General features: G+C 42.3%; 1 protein-coding gene across 3 annotated transcripts in view; it reads left to right on the top strand.

Moving 5' to 3' along the window:
• Positions 1 to 22,126, top strand: part of LOC137384337 (platelet-derived growth factor subunit A-like) — a 136,738-nt gene that overhangs the window by 82,355 nt on the left and 32,257 nt on the right. For 2 of the 3 annotated variants that reach the window (XM_068058220.1, XM_068058218.1), the window contains one exon: positions 9,157 to 9,269. In XM_068058220.1, coding sequence (XP_067914321.1) covers positions 9,157 to 9,269 — 113 coding nt within the window. Of the gene's footprint in view, positions 1 to 9,156; positions 9,270 to 16,717; positions 17,206 to 22,126 lie in introns of those variants that run through there. The other variant, XM_068058219.1, reaches the window with a different exon arrangement.

Here is a 22,126-nt window from a genome sequence, read left to right as displayed (position 1 = left end):
GCAAAAGTGCGAAGAGAAATGCAGACTGGTTTCAATCTCATAATGAAGAGCTGGAACCTGTCATAGCCGCTAAGCGCATTGCACTTTTGAACTACAAGAAAGCCCCCAGCGATTTAACATCCGCAGCACTTAAAGCAGCCAGAAGTACTGCACAAAGAACAGCTAGGCGTTGCGCAAACGACTACTGGCAACACCTATGCAGTCATATTCAGCTGGCCTCAGACACCGGAAACATCAGAGGAATGTATGATGGCATGAAGAGAGCTCTTGGGCCAACCATCAAGAAGATCACCCCCCTCAAATCTAAATCGGGGGACATAATCACTGACCAACGCAAACAGATGGACCGCTGGGTTGAGCACTACCTAGAACTGTACTCCAGGGAGAATGCTGTCACTGAGACTGCCCTCAATGCAGCCCAGCCTCTACCAGTCATGGATGAGCTGGACATACAGCCAACCAAATCGGAACTCAGTGATGCCATTGATTCCCTAGCCAGCGGAAAAGCCCCTGGGAAGGACAGCATTACCCCTGAAATAATCAAGAGTGCCAAGCCTGCTATACTCTCAGCACTACATGAACTGCTATGCCTGTGCTGGGACGAGGGAGCAGTACCCCAGGACATGCGCGATGCCAACATCATCACCCTCTATAAAAACAAAGGTGACCGCGGTGACTGCAACAACTACCGTGGAATCTCCCTGCTCAGCATAGTGGGGAAAGTCTTTGCTCGAGTCGCTCTGAACAGGCTCCAGAAGCTGGCCGAGCGCGTCTACCCTGAGGCACAGTGTGGCTTTCGTGCAGAGAGATCGACTATTGACATGCTGTTCTCCCTTCGTCAGATACAGGAGAAATGCCGTGAACAACAGATGCCCCTCTACATTGCTTTCATTGATCTCACCAAAGCCTTTGACCTCGTCAGCAGACGTGGTCTCTTCAGACTACTAGAAAAGATCGGATGTCCACCAAAGCTACTAAGTATCATCACCTCATTCCATGACAATATGAAAGGCACAATTCAACATGGTGGCTCCTCATCAGAGCCCTTTCCTATCCTGAGTGGTGTGAAACAGGGCTGTGTTCTCGCACCCACACTTTTTGGGATTTTCTTCTCCCTGCTGCTTTCACATGCGTTCAAATCCTCTGAAGAAGGAATATTCCTCCACACAAGATCAGGGGGCAGGTTGTTCAACCTTGCCCGTCTAAGAGCGAAGTCCAAAGTACAGAAAGTCCTCATCAGAGAACTCCTCTTTGCTGACGATGCTGCTTTAACATCTCACACTGAAGAATGCCTGCAGAGTCTCATCGACAGGTTTGCGTCTGCCTGCAATGAATTTGGCCTAACCATCAGCCTCAAGAAAACGAACATCATGGGGCAGGATGTCAGAAATGCTCCATCCATCAATATTGGCGACCACGCTCTGGAAGTGGTTCAAGAGTTCACCTACCTAGGCTCAACTATCACCAGTAACCTGTCTCTAGATGCAGAAATCAACAAGCGCATGGGTAAGGCTTCCACTGCTATGTTCAGACTGGCCAAGAGAGTGTGGGAAAATGGCGCACTGACACGGAACACAAAAGTCCGAGTGTATCAGGCCTGTGTCCTCAGTACCTTGCTCTACGGCAGCGAGGCCTGGACAACGTATGCCAGCCAAGAGCGACGTCTCAATTCATTCCATCTTCGCTGCCTTCGGAGAATACTTGGCATCAGGTGGCAGGACTATATCTCCAACACAGAAGTCCTTGAAGCGGCCAACATCCCCAGCTTATACACACTACTGAGTCAGCGGCGCTTGAGATGGCTTGGCCATGTGAGCCGCATGGAAGATGGCAGGATCCCCAAAGACACATTGTACAGCGAGCTCGCCACTGGTATCAGACCCACCGGCCGTCCATGTCTCCGTTATAAAGACGTCTGCAAACGCGACATGAAATCGTGTGACATTGATCACAAGTCGTGGGAGTCAGTTGCCAGCATTCGCCAGAGCTGGCGGGCAGCCATAAAGACAGGGCTAAATTGTGGCGAGTCGAAGAGACTTAGTAGTTGGCAGGAAAAAAGACAGAGGCGCAAGGGGAGAGCCAACTGTGCAACAGCCCCAACAAACAAATTTCTCTGCAGCACCTGTGGAAGAGCCTGTCACTCCAGAATTGGCCTTTATAGCCACTCCAGGCGCTGCTTCACAAACCACTGACCACCTCCAGGCGCGTATCCATTGTCTCTCGAGATAAGGAGGCCCAAAAGAAAGAAAAGAAAGGTGCTATCTAAATGCAAGTCTTTTCTTTCTTTCTGCCCTTTGTTTGACTAACCTGTTACTATTTATATGTTTATCAAAAAACTTTTGGGTTCCCCTTTATGTTAGCCACCAACCTATTCTCATACACTCCCTTTGCCTCATTTCCTATTTCAGTTCTCCTCTATACTTTTTGTATTGTTTCTCTAATGAATTATGAACTTGAGATTTACGATAATCTTCCTTTTTCTATTTCATTTTGGACTTCCAAAAAGCGTTTGATAAAGTGTCACATAACAGGCTTGTCAGTAAAATTAAAGCACAGGGAGTCAAAGGGACAGTTCCAGCATGGATACAAAGTTGGCTGAGTGGCGAAGGGTTGTTTCTCGGACTGGAGGAAGGTACACAGTGGGGTTTCCCAGGGGTCGGTACGAGGACTTCCACTTTTCTTACTCTATATCGATGACTTGGTCTTGGGTGTGCAGGGCACAATTTCAAAATTTGCAGATGATACAAAACTTGGAAGTATTGTGAATTGTAAGGAGGATAGAGATAAACTTCAAGAGGACACGGACAGGCTGATAGAATAGACGGACACATGACAGATGAAATTTAATGTAGAGAAGTGTGAAGTGCTACATTTTGGTTGAAAGATCGAGGGGAGGTAATATAAAATATAGTATTACAATCTAAAAGGGGGTTCAGGAGCAGAGGGACTGGGGGTTCATGTGCACAAATCATTGAAGGTGGCAGGGCAGGTTGAAAAAGGCATCTGGGATCCTGGGCTTTATAAATAGGGGCGTAGAGTACAAAAGCAAGGAAGCTAAGGTAAACCTTTATAAAACACCGGTACGGCCTCAATTGGAATATTGTGTCCAATTCTGGGCACCACATTTTAGAAGGAAGTGAAGGCATTAGAGAGGGTGCAGAAAAGATTTAGAAGAATGGTTCCAGGGATAAGGAACTTAATTTATGTGGATATACTGGAAAAACTGGGGTTGTTGTCCTTAGCGAAAAGTAAGTTGAGAGGAGATTTGATAGAAGTGTTCAAAATCATGAGGGCAGACAAAGTAGATGGAGAGAAACTGAGAACCAGAGGACACCAATTTAAAGTGAATGCTAGAAGAGCCAAATACGACATGAGGAAAAACCTTTATACACAGCCAGGATCTGGAATGCACTACCTGAAAGTGTGGTGGAGGCAGATTCAATCTTGGCTTTCAAAAGGAATTTGGATAATTATCTGAAGAGGAAAAGTTTGCAGGGCTATGGGGAAAAGGCGGGGGAATGGGACTGGTTGAGTTGCTCTTGCTGAGAGCTGACACAGACATGATAGATTGAATCACCTCCTTCTTTGCTGTAACCATTCTATGATTTCAATCTCTATATCTTTAGTCATCCAGTGAGTTTTAGCTTTGGCTCCTTTTCCTTTCCCTTGTGGGAATGTGTCTAGTCTGTACCTGATCTAGCTCCTCTTTGAAGGCCTCCTATTGCTTATTTCCTGTTTTACCTGATTCCAATCCACCTGGGCCTGATCCCTTTATAATTCACTGAAATTTTCCCTCCTCCATTTAAGTATTTTCACATTTGATTTTTCCTTGTCCTTTTCCAGAACTACTTTCAATCTAATGATATTATGACCACTTTCCCAAATGCTTCCCCACTGAAACATTCTCCACTTGCCCTACTTCATTCCCCGGAACTAGGTCCAACACTGCTTCCTTCCTCATTGAGCTGGAAACATAACTGATCAAAGTTGTTCTCTTGTACACATTTCAGGATTACTTCTCCTCTTTGCCTGTTAAACTGTTATTTTTCCAGTCTATATTAGAATAATTGAAGTCCGCCCATTATCACAACTCTATAGTTCTGGCATCATTCTGCAATTTGCCTGCAAATTTTATACTCTATCTTCTTCCCACTATTTGGTGACCTGCATTATATACCCAACAATGTAATAGGAGGTGGCATTGCACTGATGATCAAGGAGTCAATTAGTGCAGTAAGGAGGGATAATATCTTAGAAGGTTCCACAAATGAGGCCATATGGGTAGAACTTTAAAACAAAAAGGGGGCAATCACTTGGCTCGGAGTGTACTACAGGCCGCCAAACAGTCAGGGAGAGATAGAGGAGCGGATATGTAGGCAAATCTCAGAGAGGTGTAAAAAATAATAGGGTAATAATATTAGGGGATTTCAGCTTCCCCAATATCATCTGAGATAGCCTTAGTGCAAAAGGCTTAAAGATGGCAGAATTCTTCAAGTGCATACAGGAGAGCTTTTTGAGCCAGCACATCGAAAGTTCTACAAGAGAAGGGGCGGTACTGGACCTAATCGTGGGGAATGAAGCCGGACAAGTGGTAGAAGTGTCTGTGGGTGAGCATTTCGGGGATAGTGACCATAACTCTATAAGATTTAAGGTAGTTAAGGAAAAGGACAAAGAGGGACCAGAAATAAAGGTACTGAATTTGGGGGAAGGTGATTTCAATATGATAAAACAGGATCTGGCCGAAGTGGACTGGGAGCAGCTACTTGTAGGAAAGTCTACATCAGACCAGTGGGAGTCATTCAAAAAGGAAATAGTGAGAGTTCAGGGCCAACATGTTCCCATAAAGGTGAAGGGTAGGACCAACAAATCCACGGAACCCTGGATGTCAAGGGATATAGAGGATTGGATCAGGAGACAAAAGGAGGCTGATGGCAGATTCAGAGTGCTGAAAACAGTGGAGGCACTAGAGGAGTATCGAAAGTGTAGGGGGGTACTTAAAAAAGTAATTAGGAGAGCGAAGAGGGGACATGAAAAAACACTGGCAAGCAAGATAAAGGAAAATCCTAAGGCGTTTTATAAGTATATTAAGGGCAAGAGGATAACCAGGGAAAGAGTAGGGCCCATTAGGGACCAAAGTGGCAAGAGCCAGAGGACATAGGTGAGGTTTTAAATGATTACTTGACATCTGTGTTCATTATAGAGAAGGATGATGTAGGTGTAGAGATCAGGGAGGGGGATTGTGATATACTTGAACAAATTAGCATTGAAAGGGAGCAAGTATTAGCCATTTTAGTGGGCTTAAAAGTGGATAAATCCCCAGGCCCAGATGAGATGTATCCCAGGCTGTTATGTGAGGCAAGGGAGGAGATAGCAGGGGCTCTGACACAAATTTTCAAATCCTCTCTGGCCACAGCAAAGTACCAGAGGATTGGAGGACAGCGAATGTGGTATCATTATTCAAGAAGGGTAGCAGGGATAAACCAGGTAATTACAGGCCAGTGAGTCTAACATCAGTGGTAGAGAAACTATTGGAAAAAGTTCTGAGGGACAGGATTAATCTCCACTTAGAGAGGCAGGGATTAATCAGGGATCGTCAGCATGGCTTTGTCAGGGGGTGATCGTGGCAAACAAACTTGATTGAATTTTGAGGCGGAGACTAGATGTGTAGATGAGGGTAAAGCAGTTGATGTTGTCTACATGGACTTCAGTAAGGCTTTTGATAAGGTCCCGCATGGGAGATTGGTTAAGACGGTAAGAGCCCATGGGATCCAGGGCAATTTGGCAAATTGGATCCAAAATTGGTTTAGTAGCAGGAGGCAGAGGGTGATGGTCGAGGGTTGTTTTTGTGAGTGGAAGGCTGTGACCAGTGGTGTACCACAGGGATCGGTGCTGGGACCCTTGCTGTTTGTAGTGTACATTAATGATTTAGAGGTGAATATAGGAGGTATGATCAGTAAGTTTACAGATGACATGAAAATTGGTGGTGTCATAAATAGTGAAGAGGAAAGCCTTAAATTACAGGACAATACAGATGGGCTGGTAAGATGGGCAGAGCAGTGGCAAATGGAATTTAATCCTGAGAAGTGTGAGGTGATGCATTTTGGGAGGACTAACAAGGCAATGGAATATACAATGGATGGTAGGACCCTAGGAAGTACAGAAGGTCAGAGGGACCTTGGTATGCTTGTCCATCGATCACTGAAGGCAGCAGCACAGGTAGATAAGGTAGTTAGGAGGGCATATCGGATACTTGCCTTTATTAGCTGAGGCATAGAAGAGCAGGGAGGTTATGATGGAGCTGTATAAAACACTAGTTAGGCCACAACTGGAGTACTGTGTACAGTTCTGGTCACCACACTATAGGAAGGATGTGATTGCATTGGAGAGGGTGCAGAGGAGATTCACCAGGATGTTGCCTGGGCTGGAGCATTTCAGCTATGAAGAGAGAATGGATAGGCTAAGGTTGTTATCCTAGAGCAGAGAAGGCGGAGGGGTACCTGATTGAGGTATACAAAATTTTGAGGGGTAATGATAGCATAGATAGTAAGAAACTTTTTTCCTTAGCGGAGGGGTCAATAATGAGGGGGCATAGATTTAAAGTAAGGGGCAGGAGGTTTAGACGGGATTTGAGGAAAAATTTTTCACCCAGAGAGTGGTTGGAATCTGGAACACACTGCCTGAAGGGGTGGTAGAGGCAGTAACCCTCACAACATTTAAGAAGTATTTAGATGAGTACTTGAAATGCCATAGCATACAAAGGATTGGGCCGTGCTGGAAAATGGGATTAGAATAGATAGGTGCTTGATGGCCGACATAGACACAATGGGCCGAAGGGCCTGTTTCTGTGCTGTATAACTCTATGACTCTATGACTAAGTGCATCATCCCTTTCTAATGTAGTAACAGTCCCTTCAATCAATACTGTCACCCTTTTCCTTTTTTCCCCTTCCCCACCTTTCCTGAATATATTATAGAAAGGAATATTGAGTGCCCTTTCCTCCCCTTGTTGAGCCAGGTCTTCGTTATTGCCACTATATCATAATCACATGTGGCTACTTTGAAGCTGCAGCTCACCAACCTTATTTACCACACTCTGAATTTATGCACATGCACACCAACCCATCTTAGCTTGCCTGGCGTTTCCTGTGTCTGATCCCTCTTATTTTTGAACAACTTTTATTCTAATGCTGTTTGTATCTCCACTGTAATGTTTCATCCTGGTGCCCCTCTACAACCTTAAATTAGATTAAAGCATCCCCAACAGCACTAGTTAACCTTCCTGCGAGGACATTGGTCTCAGCCCATCCATCTTGAACAGGTTCCAATGCCCAAGGAATCTGAAGTCCTCACTCCTGCACCACTTCCCCAACCGTGAGTTAACTTGTCATAGCTTCCTCTTCCTATACTCACTAGCACGTGGCACTGTGAATGATCCAGAGATTACTACCTTTGAAGTCCTGCTCTTTAACTTCCTTCCTAGCTCCTGAAACTCTGCCTGTAGGATCTCGACTCTTTTCCTACCTATGCTATTGGTTCCAGCACTAACCACAACTTCCTCTTCCCCTTACAAAATGTTCTGCATCCGTTCAGTGATGTCCTTTACCCTGGCAGCGGGGAGGGAGTAACACACCATGTGAGACTTGCGTCACTGGTTGCAGAAATGCCTATCTATCCCCCGACTATCGAATCCCCTATGACAACTGCATTTGTACAATTTGCTGTGCCCCCCTGTGCAATTCTTTACCCCACTTCACTGCACTTCACCCAAGGAGCCATCAACCTCACTGATATTAAATAATGAAAATCGGTTTGGGAGTGCCACACTCCTGAAGGATTCTTGTACTGGCTGCCTTTTACCCACTTACTATCCTCTGAAATCTCTGTGGCTGTGGGGGGAACCACTTCCTGGAATGTGTGTTGTGGGAAATTCTCAGCCTCCTGTATGCCATGTAATGACTCCAGCTGTTCCTCAAGCTTTGAAACCCTGAGCTTGAATTTGCCCAGCTGGATCCATTCCCTGCACATGTGATTATATAGGACACAGGGCACAAGAATTGCAGGGTCTTCACTGTCCCATCATTTTATTTAAAATTCTATCTACTTATGTTAGATATATATAGATTATGCTATATATATGTTTTAGTTTAGTATCTCCCTGAACAAATAAAAATAACCTCCTATTTTTGTATACCAGAATTTTATATAATGCAATACAAATCCATTTAATGTTGGTATCCTCTGCCTTGTTAATTATAATTTTATTCCCTTAGATCTAATTAATGACTCTGAATATTTATTTATATATTTACTTATTTACTGCTGCCTCTTAGTTAAGTTACTTAGCACCTAATTCCCACTCTCATCAAATCCCCACTCTCACCATATCCCCGTCTTCACTCTGTTTAGCACTCACTCTGTTTTGTTCTATGCTGTAGCTGAATAAAGGAGACAAGACTTACTTCTCAAACCAGCCCACGTACATTATGCATGCTGTTCATCATATTATCTTCCTTGACCAATTGTAAGATAATTGGCAGAAGAACCAGAGGGGAGATGAAGAGAATTTTTTTTTCTGCAGTGAGTTGCAGTGATCCGGAATACACTGCCTGAAAGGTTGGTGGGAGCAGATTCAATAATAACCTTCAGAAGGGAATTTGATATCTGCATTTCTTCAAAGGTTTGTTTCAGTATAAGAATATTTATTTCAAGTAGTCATTTGGTTGTACAGAACTTGAGTATTGCTGAAAATAGAGACATTTTGTTGAAGCTTTTCGTCTTGCACTCTTCAGGACAACTCGCAAGAATACCAATGTAAGGGAAAACAACAAATTTATACCGTATGAGAAGAGGGTGCTGATTGGTTGGCAAGTGAACTCTGGTCGAGGCATTGTCATGGAGAATGCGCCAGTTTATGGTGACTGAGAGTTAACTGCCAAGCTTTGTTTGAAATTTGTTGTTACCCTTACATTGGTATTCTGTGGAGTTGTCCCGAGGCGTGCAAGACTAAAAGCTTTGACAAAATGTCTCTATTTTCAGCAATACTCAATATTTATTTCATTGCATGTTGTTTGTTTCTTTATATAAACACTTAAAATGGAATATTGACGGAAGCCTCTTGGATTGAGTGGTATTGTTATCTGTTTTTTCACTTGCACAGATAGCGAAGCTGACTTATCGATATGGTAGGCAAGAGCTCACCAAACATACTGTAACAATCAGAGAACATCTAAGCTGTAACTGTACAGAGCTAGCAAGATTCCATCAACCAAGGTAAGAGGTCACTAGAAAGTGTCTTCAGGAGATAAGGCAATGCACCCTATACTCCTGTGTCTTCACAGGGCACTGTGTGTCACTGTTCTAAAAACAGCCATTGCAGAAATCAAAAGGTCCATTTAATATTCCTATGTTGTTACCAATCTGATACCATATGTATAATATTCTTCATCATATAGGATGATACTAGAATGGTTATAATACCAGCAATTTTAAGCAAATATCTTGCCAAACCTGTATGTTTTAGGCAAAAAAGAAGTTAGGAAATAAGTAAAGTGCACATGGCATATCATTGCTTTTCAGCTTGTGTGTGCAGTTTCATAACACTGGATACCTTAAGTGCATTAGTAGAAAAAAAAAGACTTTATATAATGCCTTTCGCAACCTTCCAATGCCCCAACGTACATCACAATGGCCAGGACACTGAGAGAACTCACCTGCTCTTCTTTAAATACTGTTGTGGGATCTTTTATGCCCACCTGAGAGGGTAAATGGGGCCTCGGTTTAACATCTCATCCAAAGGATGGCACCTCCAACAGTGCAGCAGTCCCTCGGTAATACACTGAGGTGAGAGTGCTACCAATGAACCAAGGCTGACCCCTAAAGTTATTTGTTCGCAATGAATTAAGTATATGGAGACGTGCAGATATTTCTATTGTTTACAAAATTTATCTTTGAAAAGATGGAGTTTATTTGGTTTTCCATGTATCTGGGCTGTGAAGGATGAAATTGGTGTTTATATGAACTGAGAACAGCTGGGATACATCCAATTAGTATATTTTAATGAGGTGACATTTGAACTTCGAGCCAATCTTGTTGCCTAATTTGGCAGCAAAAATGGCCAAAGTGCAGTTCAATGGGTAGTGACTGTACTGCCTTATGTTGAGGGCAATGATAGATTTGTAATTATTATTGTCCCAGATTGTGGAAAAAAATTAGGTTGGAGTTCGTTAACAACAATAACTTCCATTTAGACAGTACTTTTAATGTAATAAAATGTCCAAAGGCTCTTTACAAGCATTATCAAACAAAGTATGATACCAAGCCACAGAAGGAGATATTAGACCAGATGACCAAAAGCTTGGTCAAAGAGATAGGTTTTAAGAAGCATCTTAAAGGAGGATAGAGAGGCGGAAATATTTAGGGAGGGGATTTCAGTGCTTAGGGCCTTGACAGCTGAAGGCGTAGCCGCCAATGGCGGAATGATTAAAATCGGGGATGCTCAAGAGGCCAGAATGGGCAGAACGCAGCTATCTCAGAGGGTTCTAGGGCCGGAGGAGATCACAGAGATAGGGAGAGAGCGAGACTATGGAGGGATTTGAAAACAAGGGTGAGAATTTTAAAATTGAGGCTTAACCAGGTGCCATTGTTGGCCAGGGAACACAGGGGGAGATTGGTGAGTGGGATTTGGTGCAAGTTAGGACACAGGCAGTAGAGTTTTGATTGGCTTCAAGTTTGCCAAGGGTAGAGCTAGTGAGGCTGGCATTGGAATAATTGAGTCTGGCGCTAACAAAGGTACGGATGAGGGTTTCAACTTCCACCATAAACAAGGATGTGTCAATTCAAAGTTCTAAAGTAAATGTGTACTTCACCCAAAACAACGTGTGGAAACCCATTTAAAAGAGCAATTACATATATAGATATGGATAGATTAAGATAGATATCTATCTCCTCTCAACTTAGTAATTGTTTTCTCTCTTTGTATAGACCCCCACAATTGCCATTAGTTTTTCCATCTCTCAAACACTAGGAGGTGTGTGAGTGCTTGTTTCATGCACCATCTAATTTTCCCTTCCTGCTTCTGAGGATAAAAGGCTTTGTCTGAAGCTAATTTCAGTTTCTCCCCGCATTAGCCCGATTGACTTTAGGAAATCACAGCGTGTTTAATCAGGAGCACAAAAATGTTGTTTTGTCCAGAATTCTTTTGCTATTTTTCTGGCAGTCGTGGCTAATTCTGCCTTGTTTACCAGTAGTGTGATTGTATCATCTTTGGCAGCTTTCAGAGAAAGCTCCAGAAGCAGGGATCAAAAAAAGCTGGCACACAAAAAACAAGCTGCGCATGAAAATCATCTGTTTCTGATACATAAATCAAAACATTAAAAGATGCAATCAGTTCCCTTATGGTCAGGACGAGTTTACAGTTCACAATTAGAGTTTATGTGTCTTGATTATAAATTAATTATCCTGGGCTGAATTTTACCCAGCCCGTCGATGCTGCGGGTCGCGGTGCGGGGGTTGGTAAAATTTTGTGGGGAGAGGCCTGCCTCGACCCGCGACGTCGAGAAGAGCCCGCCGCATATTACTGGTGGTGGGGAAACCTCGGCGTGGACCCCCCCGCCACCTGATGGAGGGCCCATCATATACATATGAAAATTACACTAAATGAGATGCAAATAAACTTACCTGCTAGCGGCGGACGTCCCATGCCGCTTTAAAAAAAATTATTTCATGGGATGTGGGCGTCGCAGGCCAGGCCAGCATTTATTGCCCATCCCTAATTGCCCTTGAACTGAATGGCTTGCTAGGCCATTTCGAAGGCATGTAAGAGTCAACCACATTGCTGTGGATCTGGAGTCACATGTAGGCCAGACCAGGTAAGGACAGCAGATTTCCTTCCCTAAAGGACAGTAGTGAACCAGATGGGTTTTTACAGCAATGGTTTCATGGCCATCATTAGACTAGCTTTAAATTCCAGATTTATTAATTGAATTCAAATTCCACCTTCTGCTGTGGTGGGATTTGAACCCATGCCCCCAGAGCAATACCTGGGTCTCTGAGTTACTAGTCCAGTGACAATACCAGTATGCCACTGCCTCCCCCTCCGATTTTACCGACTCCGAACGCAGCTCACGCACCTTTGGAACTCTGTACGGAATTCCGAGGCGAGAACCTGGTGGGGAGGGAGGAGGGGAGAGGAATAAGATTTTCAGGGCGAGAGGGGTGATGGAATGGGGAAAGCATTTTTCGTTGGCTGTGGGGATGGTGGGAAGGGGTTGAAGGGCAAAGAGAGCAAAGTTTGGGGTTTAAAGGTTGGGACTGTCAAGAATGATTTTTGAGGGGAGAGGGAAATAAATTTATTGTGTGATTGTTTGGGGGGGAGGGTGGAAGTGGTGCTTTGATGTAAAATTTACTGTTTTTATTAAAAGTTAAAGTTCTGGTCCCTTTAAAAATTAAAATCTCTGCGAAGGGCTTAAAGCCCTTTAAAAATGGTGCCGGCGCCGGCACGGTGGCACAGAACACCGTTGCCAGGGACATGGCGGCCGCCCCCTACATATCATCGGGGGCAGCCGCTCCGCCCCCACTATTTAAATGAGCCCCCGCGCGTTATATCACGGGGGGCTCCTCGGCGACGCTTCCATGTTGAAAGGCCGCCGAGTTGAAAGTGCGCCACTCAGGATGGTGGCGTGCAAATAAAATTATCTCTCTGGCTTTGATTCTGCAGGAATTCCTGACTGAATTCAGAATCCAATAGTATATGGATATCCGCAGAGCAGATCCGTTTATAAAACTTGAGGGGGAATTTTTTGTTGCAAGCTCCAGGATAGTGCTGTCACTTTTCTAAACAGAAATCACTCTCATTTTCCTCCTCTTCTGAACCCAGTGAGTCAATGTGGAAGTACAGTCCCATGGGTGTTGAGAGCTATCGTATACCTCGCCCTAATGTTCAGTCTTAATATAGGAACCTGGATAGTGAGTGTCAACATACTATTTGAATGCAGAAGGTATCACAGCTGAGCCCCACCTTGTCCACACAACGCACACTTCCCAGTGGGAATGATTGGCTGGCAATCGGAAGCAGGAATCTTTCCTTAACCCAGGAATATTGAGGTCAGTTGTAATGTCCCTCCACTTCTCTGAAGTCAGCTTGCTCATAATAGACAAGAACAAACGAATAGATGATCATTCTGGTGTCTGTGGCTCAGCAAATGTCACATCGTGAATTTACAGCCATATCTTTGGCACAAATTTTAGCTCAAATTCCAATTTGAGATTGGAATTCACTTTTTATTGCCCCTATAAAATGGAGAGTGAATGCTCTTACTGCTGTAGATTGGACATTGACAGCAGTCAAAGGCATAACTGTGTTAAAAGTTTGTGAGCTTTATTTCAATACCATTCATAGAGTAGGCATGTCACCCCTTTTTTTGTTCCTTAACATGATCTTACATTTGCCTGTATTAAATTTCAACTACCATTGTTCTGCTCATCCATATAATTTGTTCAACTTGTTTTACATTTCCCAAGCTGCCTCCTCAAAATCAACACTCCTCTGCTCTCATAGTTTGGTTTCAACTGTAAATTTGACCAATTGTCTTTGAATTTTTGAACTTCACCTCATCTCTGACTAACCTCTGACTGCTAAAGTAATGTAACATTTCTTACAATTATATTTGTGGCAGCTGTTATGCTTTATTCTAAGTCTCTCTTAGCCCTTCTGATCACCTTTCTAATGTGGTTCTACAAGTTCCTACATTTATCCCAGTTACCCACATCACCTGTCTTCCTGAATGATTTGTTCAGGTTATTCTTTCCCCTTATTTTACTTCTGAATTTTCTATTCAATTTAGGGCCATGTTGTTTAGAGTAAACTTATTGTGTCTAGCATGAGTTTATCTTGCACACACCAAATTATGCCTTTATAGATGTTCCACTTTCATACCACTGAAGTGTTGTTGAACACTGCCAATTTGCTTTAGATGTTTCCTCATTTCTCCGAAGCTAGCCTTATCAATTAAATAGCTCCTGGTCCTCCAGGTTTCTGAATCTGAGATCATGTCAAACTTGGCAGTTCTGTGCTTGTAAATTCTGTTTCCTGCATGCTGTCTGTGTTCTTTACCATCACCTAGTCACGACAGGCACTTTCTTTTATGGCTTCCCTGAATACTGGGTCATGAAGCAGTCATGCATTACATTTATGCACACGGACTCTTGACCACTTGGCTATTCCCAATTTATACTTTATTGAAGTCAATCACTAAAATAATTTTTCTGTTTGCACGTATCCATCCTCCTTGTTCTGACCGGTGGTGTAGGACACTCCTGGTGTTACCTTTATCTATTTCACATGAAAGAGTAATTCAGTTTGTTACTATCCAACTCCCACAGGCTCGACATCAGTAACCTCTCAGGTGACCTTGACATATAAGGTTACACCGCCTCCTCTCTCACCTGCTGTAATTTTGCTGAGCACCCCTGCATATTTTACTTGTTGCCATTTTCTAAGGGCAGTCAAGTTACTGATATTTTTACTATATCGTGTTTCCATAATGACACACCAGCCTCCATCTGCCAGCATCTTAACGGTTTTTAGAATTCATGCCTATAGATTTTATTGTAGATTTGCCTTCTGTTTTAGTCCCATGTGTCTGCTTGAACCTGGTATCTGGTTCCTGTTGATTACCTCTATGATCAGTCATTTCTGGTATCCGATTTTATCTTCTTATGCCCCTGCATTCCATTCACCCATCACCCACCCCACCAATAATAATTTTCCAAGTCCATTTCCTGTGTCATTATTTCCAGGTTTATCTATAATTCTGTGTTTCATTTTAATATCATTTTGGTGTTGGCTGTGGCTCACTTGGTAGCACTCTGACCTCTGAGTCAGAAGGTTGTGGGTTCAAGTCTCACTCCAGGACTTGAGGACAAAAATCAAAGCTGATATTTCCATTGAAGTAGAGGGAGTGCTGCACTGTCAGAGGTGCCGTCTTTAGGATGAGACATTAAACCAAGGCCCTGTCTACCCTTTAGAGTGAATGTAAAAGATCCCATGTCACAATTTCGAAGAAGAGTAGGGGAGTTATCCCTGGTTTCCTGGCCAATATTTATCCCTCAATAAACATCACAAAAGCTGTTTATCTGGTCATTATCACATTGCTGTTTTTGGGAGCTTGCTGTGTGCAAATTGGCTTTCCTATGTTACATCAGTGGCTACACTTCACAGGTATTTCATTAGCTATAAAGTGCTTTGGGGAATCCTGTGGTAATGAAAGGCACTATATAAATGGAAGTCTTAATTTTTAAAAAGTATCTCCCGCCATTTGTAATGAAATGATGGGATTTTGGAGTTTAGTTGTTTATGTAAATACTTTGAGAATTTGAAGTATTTTATAATCCCATACAATTTGGAAGAACCATAGTATGTTTAACTTGCTTAACATTGCAGAGGAATGCATGGTATCTAAACAAATACTAATAGCAGCACTCATCCTGGGAAGTAGCAGCACTCCACCTATTGGCAACAGTAGGAACAACTACTCAAACAGTATCTACTAATAAATATGCTTTTGTGAACGTGAGTAGGCTCATTACTTAAATGTTTACATGTAACTACTATTTCAAATGTAATTTAAAAAAGGAAGAATACAAGACAGATAAAAGCTAACGGGGGAAATGGCAGCCTGACTGAATCACGAAAGTGGATGTTGGAAATTAATTCTCCAATCAGGATTGGGAGGCGGTTAGTACAAAATAGTTGTCCTCTCCTCTGACCAGCAGTTTAAAGCAGAAAACAGCCAGCCAGAGATTATAGTGCAGACTGTGGGAAGTGAGGTTCTGGATGAGAAATGATCAAAGTTTTAATTTCTGTTTTTTAAAAATATCATTGAGGACTTGTACTTGATTATTTAAAAAGCAGTGATGGGAGATTCCACACATAAGAAGCTAGTTGCCCTACAGCAGCACATGGGACATATAGCTCAAGCTGACATGTGAATACATCCTGATTGAGAAACCAGGCATTTTGTTCCAAGTTGCATTGTTTGAACTCTTGGCATAGGTAAAAATTGCTGTGTAATTATTTTGAGATCCTGTTAAGTTGCTATTATTCTAGAACAGGTCCTTATTTGTTTTTTTCCCATTATTTTCCATTATTTTCTAATCAATCCCATGTTTTCAGTCACTGGAAAAGAGCTAATAAAACATTTCAATTTTATACTTTCTGTGTTCATCAGGATGAGGGAACACTTTTTCACTTTGGGCACCTTTGTCAGCATCTATCACTTCTTGATTGAAATAAAAAAGTTAGTTGCAGAGCAAGGTTCCTGTGCAGTGCCCCAACAGGACACCAGAACCTCAACCTGTGGAGAGCACCACCTACTGTGTCTGTGTGAGTTGTGGCATCTCTCACACCAGCCAAACCCATAGCCTTTCGAAATGAGAATACTGACAAAAAAAGTTTTGTGCTTAAAATATATGGTTGGGACTGCCCGAACACATTTCACTTTATGGCTGTTATGGTCAACTGAGAGAAAAGACTTGGATGTTATCAACCTCAGCTGGAGTCAAACTTGCTTTCCAAAAGTGAAAGGCCAGCATTCAAAGCCATTTTGCCACTCAACCCCCTGACCAAGCTGTAAATCTGAACCAAAGAGTGAAACCATCAGCAGTTTGGACATAGTGCCAATTGTGTTACAAAGTATCTTAGCATATTGTTTCTTTTCCAGGTTCCCCCCAAAATATTACCGACAATCAACTGACAATTGAGGTGTAATCTCACAACCAGCATACAACACCAAAAGGACATAAATGAAAAACAACTAATATATTGCATGCATTAAAGAGGCAGTATTCTTTCTCTCCTATTGGACTGTACAGACATCCTTCCCCTTAGGTGGCCTAATGAAGACAACTCGGAGCTGAGGCTATAGGGGTGTTTTGTGCTATGGGTTCACCATCACTGGGGACTCTGCCCGGTCCGCTTGTGATGTGCAATAACTGAGAAGAGCTTCCTCATCTTTTCTATACATCTCCACGGTACCAGTGACTTGCAGCAGTTCTGCAGTATTAAGTGATTGATCCTCAAACTGGGAACTTTGGATCAAGAAGATGTTTTGTTTAATTTCTAAACTTTCATTTTGCTGATAAGAGGGTTAGGATACACACTGAAGATTTATAACAAAACTTTATAACAGTAAAATAATAAAACAAAAAAATATTTTTAGTTTGGTCTTCATTTCTGCAAACCAAGTGTAAATACAATTTTGCTCCATTATTATGAAATAAATACATGGAGGCAAGTGATGACAGGAATCTCATCAGCTCCACTGACAAAGGAATCCGGCAACTCCCAAGATATAAATTTGGAATTATTCAGGTAACTTGAACGCACCTTTTTAAATCTGGAAGAATGGGATTATTTGAGATGATTTGAAAAGTTTAATTCCCCAAATAGTTTTGATGTATCAACAGCTGTTAGCTTTTTACCACCCAAGTAACTACAATAACCTAACCTACCACAGAGGTAACAGGAAATATTTTGAAGATCAATTGACACCCACGAGGAGGAATATCAGGACCAGGCAGACAGGGCCTGGTGATCAGGGGTGGGTGGGGCCATTGGTGCCTGGGGCCCCCTCTCTGGGCCATGGAATGCCCATAAAGAAGGCCCCCCCACCACAATCCCCAGAGCCCACTGGGAGGCTGCCAGAGTTCACCAGGTGGTCTCCCCACACGACGGCGGGCCCTCCCGATACAGGCAAATGCCTGCAGAGGCAGGAAGTGGTCCTTAATTGACCACTTAAATAGCTCAATTGGCCTTCTGGTGGGCGTCCAACCCAACCAACTTTCCTTCCTGTCCCCAGAAATTTTCTCCAATTAAGTATTTGGAAGACCAAAGTCATTGTCTTCAGTCCCCAGGACAAACTCTGTTCCCCAGCCACCAATTCCATCCCTCTCCTTGGCAACTATCTGAGATTGAAACAGATAGTTCGAAGCCTTGATATCTTAATTGACCCCCAGATGGTCTTCCAACCACATATTTGCAGCATCGCTAAGACCGCTTATTTCCACCTCTGTAATGTGGCCCAACTCTGCCTTGCCCTGGCTCATCTGCTGCTGAAACGCTCATCAATGCCTGTGTTATATCCAGACTTGACTATTCCAATGCTGTCCTGGCTGACTTCTCACATTCTGCCATCTGTAAATTTGAGGCCATTCAAATTTCTACTGCCTGTGTCCTAACTTGCATAAAATCCCATTCATCCATCACCCTGTGGTTAAGCAATGTCTTGATTTAAAAATTCTCATCCTTCTTTTCAAATCCCTCCATGTCCTCACTTTCTCCCTATCTCTGAAATCACCTCCAGTCCTGCAACCCTCCAATATATTTTTTTATATTCCTTCACAGAATATGGGCATTGCTGGGTAGGCCAGTATTTTATTGCCCATCCCTAATTGCCCTTGAGAAGGTGGTGGTGAACTGTCTTCTTGAACCACTGCAGTCTATATGGTGTAGGTACACCCACAGTACATTTGGGAAGGGAGTTCTAGGATTTTGACCCAGTGACAGTGAAGGAACGACGATATAGTTCCAAGTCAGGATGGTGTGTGGCTTGGAGGGTAACATGCAAGTGGTGGTGTTCCCATGCATTTGCTGCCCTTGTCCTTCTAGGTGGCAGAGGTAGCGGGTTTGGAAGGTGCTGTCGAAGGAGCCTTGGTGAGTTGCTTCCACAATTCTGGCCTCTTTAATATCCCTGATTTTAATCATTAGTGGTCATGCCTTCAGCTGCCAAGGCTCTAAGCTCTGGAATTCCCTCCCTAAACTTATCTGTCTCTCTATCTCTTTCCTCTTTTAAGACACTCCTTCAAACCTACCTCTTTGACTAAGCTTTTGGTCATCTGCCCTAATATTTCCTTATGTATTCTCTGTCAAATTTTATAAGGCTCCAGGGAAACACCTTGGGACATTTTATTACATTAAAGATGCTATATTAATACAAATTGTTGTTGGTTCCTTAAAGACCGATGACATGATCCTCTGCAAATCTTCACGATTTTTGCTCTGTACTCTGCATGATAACACGTTTCTGTTCATGGAGTATGATTATCAATAGTAAACTTGCATACTAACAATATTTACAAACCTAATTGAAAAGGATGACTGTGATCTGGGGTATTGAAACTCTTTTGTCAATGGTTTAAGTACTACTGGTGTCCTGCATCTTCACTTTCCACTTCCCTCTTTGCTTACCTGTTGCCATTACAACATTATCTTCATCAAAGACCCAGTTATAAGAGTCTGTAAAAAGATACTAAATGGCTAATTTTAACTCCCAGCGGGAATTTGTAAGTGCGAGTCGGAAGCCTCATTTGAATCTGGACAGTCAGCGGCTTGGTTGATTGCAATTAGAAATGGTAGCTGGGAGGCATTGGAAGAAGGTCGCCAGCAGAATGTGAAGTCCTGGAGTGGGGGGGGCGGGGGGGGAGTGTTTGCAAAATCTCGTGTTGTAGCGAGGGCACGGTGGAGAGCACAGCAGAGACATGGTCTTTCTTTCTGGAGCCCCACTAAGAAGGTTTTTTTTTTGCGCTTATCTTAGTGGCCTCCTAGCAGTTTAAGGAACAGCTCCAGTCGATGCCAGTCACAGGAACCAGTTCAAATTCCATCAGAGTCACATACATTTCATGGGACCCTCATTTGCATTTATTATGGAGGCTGACTAAACCAATGGTGGTAAAACCACAAATTGGCAGGAACAGGCAGAGAAGTGGAATTGCTTTATTTCAACTGCCACCAATTCTTGTCCCACCAATCGGGGAAAAGTTCCAATTCCCTCTTAAGAATTTGGACTTTGTATCATTTTTGGGACAGTCTAAATTATTTCGTAAGTCATCTTATTTTCTGAATTGTTTGCTGTATTCTTTTGTTTATATGCAGTTAAAATAAATTTAACTGCTAGTTCAGTGTAAATATATGGTCAGGCAGTGTGGTCTTTTGGGTGGACAGGTGGACAGTCCCAAATGCCTCTTTGATGCTTAACCTAGTAGAAAAAGAATCATTGTTATTTGCAGAGTGCTTTCCCATACATCAGGGTTCTCAACCGGGGGTCTGCACCTACTAGATGCCCATGAGATGTTTTCAAAGGGATCGTTGCCCCATGGCTTCTCCCGCCACCATAAATCTAGCCCCTGGATTGGTTCAGCCCTTGCCACCTGCTGATCAGTAGCCATCATAGTCAGCAGCTTTATCAGCCATGTGACTTGCCTCACCTGCCTCGTGAGCCAGCAATTCATTTAAGGTATACATTAAAACTAAACTGCGGACTATATTCTGAATACTCTTTTTACTGTTTAGATCCAAAAATAAAATGTCATGATTGTGTGATGTTTGATTTGTTCCCATTCCCTCCCAATGCTCCTCCCACGATCCACTGTGCCTCTGGATGGTGCGAACTGGCCTACCTGTTTGAATTATTGGCATGCACAGGGATAGAAGTTTCAATAGAGAGAGGTCTCCGGGTATTGAAACCGCAAAGCAACAAACTCAGAGCTTCTAGCTGAGTAAAACAATTGAATGGGAACTATTTCGGCCCCAGTCAGAGGCAGCAGGAAGCCCTGGAGAGAGGAAAGCAAACAGTGAGAAGAGTCTGCTGAATCTCCAGAGAAAAACCCAGTAGTAATAGGACCCAAAAAGTCAGAAAAGTAAAGGTGGCTGGAAGCTACTGAAGTGATTTATGACTTTAACCCCTTATAGGGACTAAACCAAATCAGGAGTACATCCCTGTGAATCTCCTTTAATTACGTTCAAACCAGACACATTTTTATATTAATTTGGGTCCAAAGAATTGCTTTCCCTCAAAGAAAGAAAATGAACAGAGAATATTAACATCTTTGGATAGTCTATTTTAAAATAATTATGGTTAAGTCATAAATATCCCAGATATTATAAGGATCTGGGAAACTCTCTTCAGTACAAATCTCTCAACATAAAGAGACACAGAGAGGGGGTTCTTGTAGTTGTATACAGAATGCTACATGAGACAATTTATTAACTTTTATATATTTATTAAAGAATTTAACATGCAATATACTTCGAAGTGAATAAGTATATCACAATATCAAATATTACTAAGAGATGTAACACATATTCTTATTGCTAACCTTGCTAATATTACAGCAATATATCTTAGAATATCCATCAAAATTTAAAGTAAACTTTTACCATAAATTCCCTGAGTAAGGCATAGGGTGAGAAATATTGTTTGAGGAATTCAACACTTCTAATTTTTTGCTTCAGAGTCTCTCATGTTTATACTGTTTCTAAGGTGTCATATGACCTCTTAGTATATAGGTGTTACCTTTCTGTGTGTGTTTTTCTTGCTTTAAAGATCCATATTTGGTAGTATCATTAACTAACTCTCTACTTAATGTATTACTGGAATTCCCCTGTTATTGAGGTTGTGAGCATTTATCTGGTCAAAATATTTATAATTGTGTTTACTTGACCTCTTGTTCCTGTAAGTCCATTTTCATTTATTGTTTTATTATCTATAATTGCCTTTTGTATGGTACCTTAAAGTAACCTTTTGAGCCAATCTGTCTGCATCAACAACCCCATAAAGTAATTAAGTTATTGCTATCTCTTACTGATGTTGCACAGGATATTTCAAGTGTGTGTTTATCTTTCAAGTCCCTGTCAACAAAGACACTGAAGTGGATTTCCCAACTTGAAAATTTGGTTCTGGTTCATAACAGGGACCTTGAAATTTTTTTAACTCTACCCTCTTAAAGAGGAATGTCAGTGAGTCTTGAAAACTGACCATTTATTCAATCTTTAATTCTAAAAGGTATAATATATTAACTATATCTAAATGCTACCTAATTAAGCCTATTATACCTATATTCCATCATACTACTGGTGGGTTGGGGGAATGGGCCCTGTTAACTCTGTGTGTAGTACATGCTTTCGACTGGAGTTGCTATAAATGGACAGAAATATTTTGGGGGAGGTGGCAGGAAAAGCCCACAGAATAAGTCTGCAAAAAAAATCATTTACATGGAAAGAGGGGAAACTGAAGCAAGAGGAGGAAAATGGTGATTAGTTGTTCCACACCTGTTGTTGTGCTGGAGAGAGTTGA

This window comes from Heterodontus francisci, chromosome 26, assembly GCF_036365525.1.
Source record: "Heterodontus francisci isolate sHetFra1 chromosome 26, sHetFra1.hap1, whole genome shotgun sequence".
NCBI lineage: Eukaryota > Metazoa > Chordata > Chondrichthyes > Heterodontiformes > Heterodontidae > Heterodontus > Heterodontus francisci.
Note: the sequence above shows the minus strand (reverse complement) of the source record. Positions and strands in the feature narration are given on the sequence as shown.